Consider the following 6,085-nt stretch of genomic DNA (forward strand, 5'->3'; position numbering starts at 1 on the left):
TCCACTTCATGAGCGATGTAATCATACAATTGATGATGTCCTTTGTGCAATCTCCCACACGAACGACACAGGCATAGCACTCGCCGACAGCCTGAAGATATTCATCGAGTTCAACGTCGATTACGCCAATTCCAACCCATTGGAACTGCAGTTTGGTCGGTTTTCTCCTTACAGTTCTCAGTCTGCAGGGTATTGCGCTATCCCTCGTCGGACTGTAGTGAAAGGAGGGTGTACCGACGTGTTGAGAGGGTGTATTTAATGCCTGGGCAGGAAAAGTTGGATCACAAGTCCCCTGAATGGGTATATATAGATATACATCGTTTGCGGGTTGCGCAGGAAATATACAATTTTTCAAGAGCCGCGGACAGGTTCCCGTAATTCTATCCAACTGCCTTGGAACCCAGCCTCACAAGACGTCGGCAAATGGTCCTGATCTTCACGCGATATAAGGCAATCCATCAAGCCCACGTCACGCAACGCGTGCAACGACACTCGCACTGCGAATTTAACGACCTTGTTCTCCTTTAAATCGTTTGCGGTAGGCTCGTCTACATAGAAGTCCAGTATTCACTTGTCAGTTAGCAAAACGGACGCGCACGATATATTGCGCAATATTGAAAGAAAGCTCGAACCGGGTCCGTTCGTATTTCGCTGGCTAGGGGCTTTGTTCCGTTCGATTCTTATCATTTCCATGCACGGCTTGCCGACTAGTGAAGCGAACCAGCCGTGAAGCTTTGGGGGGCCACTTAGGTTCGATCTGGCGCCGTCAATCCTGAATCCCACCCTCCTGCTGGCTTAGTTCGATCTCGGTGGCATCGGTGTACACATTAAACTGCGATGATATTCAATGGCCTATCTTCCAGCACAAACGAACCACTGATCCATTGGAATGACTTGTCATCTGACACGAACGGGTAATTATGGCGGTGATCCCACGGAAGGGTTTCAGCGAAACGTTAATCGCGTGTATGTGATGGGCAACTCACCGTATGGCAGCGCTATAAGTAGACCAGGGGCGAAGTTTTCAAGCTTAGCGTTCGTTCCAGTGAGGATACATCGATACTCACGGCAGAAACGGAGGTCAAGAGCCAGCGATGCGTCGGCGGTCCACGAAATACAGTAAATGAAATGCCTTCGAACCTCAATGGTGCAAGAGCGGCGAAGTCGTCGACAAACGGGGGTATCCAGCCAATGCAGATGGGGCGAAATAGCCCAGAAAGGAGACGAGGCTGGGGAAAAGAAGACTCGATGGACGCCTTTCTATTTTTTTCCCGGGGATGGGGACGTGGTGGTGATGACAAACTATCCCAGGATGGTCGACGCCAAATACGATGAGGCGCCGTCGACTGGGGCACATCCTGATTCCTTGGTGGGTCGGGGATGTTTGGTGTTTGGAGCGTCGGGCCAGCTGGAGATGATGAGTATTTTGGCACCATCGAGCTGTCGTTGAACGTTGAGGTCTCGCCGTGGCGGCTTCGGTAGCGTTTGAGGTGGGCAGTTGGCAGTGACATTCTTCGATCAATAAAGATGCGTGTGAGATCCAACCTGCCGGCCCCACTGTCGGCGAACGGACCACGAGGCTACGGAGCCGTTCTATGGGTGCATCTCCAACGGAAAGAGGACTTTTGACGGCTGAAATGGGAGGAGGTTGTATCAATCATGGGGAAATCGGCGGGCGAATCCCCCTCCTTTGATTCCGCGGAAAGCTACTACTGGAATGGAGGCAAATGGTATCGCGTTCGTTAGCGGCATACGATCCATAATGTCACAAGAGTATTGCAATGGGGGCCTCCGTGACAGTAAGAGTTGGTGCGCCCCGCGAGATTTAGGCGATCATTGGGAGCGGGTGGGCTGTCTCCGCTTTGTCTCCATGAAATCTAGCGCGTACCCGTTACTGGCGATCAGGCCAAGAGATTACGGAGCTATTCAATGGCGTCAGTGAATTTTCTTTACCGCTGCGAAAACCTTTTCAGTTTTCGTATATAATCCCCGTACGCGGTAGGGCGTGATGGGTGACCAAGTTACTTCTGCTTTCCGAGGTGTGCCTTGGTGGCTGGAGGTAAAGGTCTATACTCGTACACCGCGAAAGGCATCGGATAGCGGATATGTTGTGAATTAGAGTTTTCAAGCGCATGGCATGGTCTTGGGTGAATCATCCAGCCGTGCGATACGGAGACGTTCATAGATCTACTTTCTGGAAGCACTGTACCAGAAAATGCAGCAGACTCGGGTTCAGTATTTAATTATGGGCTGAGTGGGGAAAACTCACCAGATGGACTCGGATTCACGAACGAAGCTGATGAACTCGTGGTTCAACTTCGAGATGTCCGCATCAAGCGCCGAGCGGTGTCGGAGAGTAAGGAATTTCAGGCTCAGCCGAACCATTCGTGGCGTTCGAACTCAGCACTGCCTTCCTCCTGCTCAACCTTTTCATTTCAGCTTCTTCCTTCTTCCCTGGCTTCAGGTGGGCCTGGACGGTCCCAGGTACTAGATCCCCGACGGACGAAGTTGTGCTGTCTCTCTTGACTGTAAACGTTACGCCCAAAATATCCCCATCGAAGAATCTGCCAATCAATAGGCTCTCTGAACAGTGCCACGCCTGGCCACGGCCCAATGGGATGTCGAAACAATGGGTTTGAATTTGACAGGCGAACCCTTGCCAGGTCCAGACTGACCCAGCACCGGAAGACGGAGGCATTCTGTGACACTTACATCCAGAATACATCGTGGATGGTCAGTGGGTAGACACGGTGCGAATCGCGGGTAGCCCAACGGTCTGGTCTACATCAAGGCTTGGGGGTCAATTAATCAAGTACGTTACGCCGTTATCAATTCATCGTCCTAATTCATTATTGGCTTGCAGGACATGCCGTTCCCTGCATCGTACTTGCAGTTGGGCCTGGAACACGCACTCTTTGCTTACTCTTGATCGTTTCACTCGATCGCGACTCTTGTTCTCGGAATGGCAGTAGCCAGACTGCACCATCTGACCCATACATCGGTTGGGGGACCACCTTCTAACGATATGATTGGTGGTATGATTCTCGGAAACACCCACCTTCCGTTATGACTTTTTTCCAATCATCATTTTCCCTTCAACGTTTGCGTGTGCGGACAGTGGAATGGTTCGCAAAGCGCAAACCAGCCTGTTGGCCACGATTGATTGCAGATGTCCGAGCATCGCCCTTCAGCCCCAGTCTTCTCTGCGGTACGGCCGCCTCCGAGAATGGGCAAAATGCGAGTCCGCCATCACCCTTGGGCTTGTTAATGCCACTCGGATCTACTTCCCCGTCTTATCATCGCTTCGACTTGTTTATCGGCCTTTGCGCTTTTGATCCTTTTCGTGTTTTTGTTTGTTCTCTGGATCTGTCAGGGGGGTCTTGTGCTACTTTCTGCCTTGATATTTTCGTCTCGGGAGTAAACAATACAGAAGCTGCACACCCGCTGCACCACGTAGCCTCGTGTATGTCAAGCTTTCACATTCAATGCTTTGTGCTAACTCGAAGGGGCGAAATCTAGGCTACTTTCTCTCGTCCGGCCTCCATCTTTCCTCAGTCCAGTTCGTATGTGCATGCTATTCTCTGCAGTCCATTGCTAAATACCTGGGCAGGTACGCTGCCGAAAGAATTTACTGCCGGCGTCGATCGTGCTACTTGTTCTCTACACATGTGTCCACGAGGCTATCTCTCTCACAGAAAATATATCGAACTTGGTTCGGTATGTGTTTGTCCCTGGTTTGCATCATGATCTGCTCACGGACGATGCACACCAGGGCCCGGCTTCTGGAGGTCCGCTGGGTAAGTATCATTATTCAGCGCAACATCATGCTCGAAGTATGTACTCATGTCTGTTCGCAAATTAGCCACAGCGAACTATTTCCGCAATCCACGGTCCCCGACAGTAGGGCCGCGAATCCACGGGGGAATGCGCGTCTCCCGCAGACACTGCACCCTCCACATCGCGGTTTTGGTCTCAATGTACTCCCTTCTGTAGCTGCACCCGGACGAGGAGCTAAGCCCTGTCACGGCGAGAGGGAGGGCGCGTCCACTCACTACGAAGTAACCCATGAGCAGTAACGCTCCTTGCGCCCCATTGCCTCTTCGCCGCCTTGGACACTGGCATGATGCTAGACAACATCCAAGCGGTTCCTCAATGACGATGGACGACGGACGTAGCGGTGGTCGTGTTCCATGACGGTGTGTCTCTCGCTAGTTGTGAATAGACAATGATCAGCCCCTTATTCGTGCCTCTTCCTCAACAGAACGATCGTTGCGCACTCGTCACGACGCTGCCAGCCCTTACGGCGGTGTGAGCTCGAACCAAGCCGGTAATGGGGTTCTAGGCCCACACCTCTCATTACCCCGACCTCAGAGGCCCTGCTCCTCTTCGTCCTGCCGTGGTGATCATTGGGCGATCATGGCGGTTGATGTGATCCTCCATTCGTCGATCCTCCACCTTGTCGCCCACTTCGTTCCTCATGACGGTGCCGCCTCCCACCCCAATTGGAGTACTTCCGCCTTCGGTCAATGGACGCCAATCCTTGGAGTACATGTTAGCATCGTCCTCCAGTGGCTGAGTCGCTATGACCGTCATCGCTGACAAGCGTCATCTGGGGTCTCGGAGAACGTCTCCACTAGCGCTCCATCCAGCGCTCCCCCACGGCAGCCGCCTCCAACGAGTCTCCAACGCTGTTCAGCCGTGAGCGCATGCTCTAATTCAGTCCACCAGATGGCGACCAGTAGCCCCAATGCCGCACCGACAGATTTTCCCCTTCCCCAATGGTGAACGAACGGTCCCAGCGCGTAGTTGGTGGTGCATCGGACCGACTGCTTACGTAACGATGCTACCCACTCCTGCGGCCTTTGGTCGGCGTCGGCGCTTTCCCCAGGGATCTCAACGACTTTCCAGCTCTATACCACGTAGACGGGCCACCACGAGTGCGGCAAGAACGTTGGCGACCGCCAGCAATTCACCATGACATACAACGTTTCGTAACTAGCGTCTTGTCCATGGCGCTCTCTACGACAAATTCCTGCGCGGCGACGGGAGGCCCGCAAGATTGTGTCCAACCTCGCCCGCACCGACGGGACTCTTTCAAATTCTTTCCGCTCACCAACGGCGGCTCGGAGCTTGTTCGGTTCTCAGGCGACATTACTACAAGGACTCAGCGGCCCCTGCGCCGGCGCCAGTATCTGAGTTTATGATCAAAATTCTGCAAAACGTCCGGGTGGTGGAGGCCAGGCAGCCGTTTTGGAAAACGCTATCGTAATGATACCATATGGGTCCATACGGCGGATGCAGTGCAGGATGTTTTAGTGCGTTTTTGTAGGATCGTTGGGTTATGTGCCTGGCTCGGAGTCTCCGTCTCGATCACGGAATCAAGCTACGTGGGTATTTCGATTTCTTACCTGTACGGGTTCTCTTTACCTCGTGATCCCAATGACTGATTCGTCGGTTTACGTTCAGAATCTTTCCAAATGGTGCCCCAATACAATGAACATGGAGGAGCTGTAAGACATTAGTCCGCCCAGTGCTCACGGGAGTGTTGCGCATTCATCGATGATCAGCCACCCTTGTTCGCAACACGTACTCCTGCATATCCATATCGAGTGTCCTTCAAGTTTACGGAATGAACTTACCAGCACGCGCCCGCACGCATAGAGACCTTAACTGCGCCTCCGCGTTCCTGGACGATCACACACGATCGCCTAGTGCACGCGCGGAGCCGCTGTGTAGCGATCATGGATCACGCAGTCGGTTCAGCGTGTAGGCCCTGATTATCTCTGCGGTACCGAAGCATGCCAGGGGTACCAGCTTTTACCAGCGCGCTACCGCTCTGGCAGCTACTTACAGCCACCACACGACCGCGCCACTACGGATGTACCTTGTTATGAAGGATCGTTAAGCTCGGAAGCCACACCACCTGTACGATCGCGGTCATTAACTGCGATGATCGCGAAAAGCAGTGAATGTGGTGGTAGGCACCGTGTGTAGGAGCCTCCGTTTACTTTATTTTTTTCCTTTCACGCATTGATATACTTCCGTCTACATCGGATAATTTCTGGACATTTTCGAACGCATAGTA

At 52.8% G+C, this 6,085-nt stretch overlaps 1 protein-coding gene across 1 annotated transcript; it reads right to left on the reverse strand.

Moving 5' to 3' along the window:
• Positions 1-2,332: 2,332 nt before the first annotated feature.
• Positions 2,333-2,725, reverse strand: PC9H_001751 (uncharacterized protein; the record flags this gene model as incomplete). Its single annotated transcript, XM_036771400.1, has 1 exon — positions 2,333-2,725. One exon carries the CDS (start codon positions 2,723-2,725, stop codon positions 2,333-2,335), a length of 393 nt encoding a protein of 130 aa, XP_036637245.1.
• Positions 2,726-6,085: the final 3,360 nt, after the last annotated feature.

Source organism: Pleurotus ostreatus (genome assembly GCF_014466165.1).
Source record: "Pleurotus ostreatus strain PC9 chromosome Unknown scaffold_1, whole genome shotgun sequence".
NCBI classification, from domain to species: Eukaryota; Fungi; Basidiomycota; class Agaricomycetes; order Agaricales; family Pleurotaceae; genus Pleurotus; species Pleurotus ostreatus.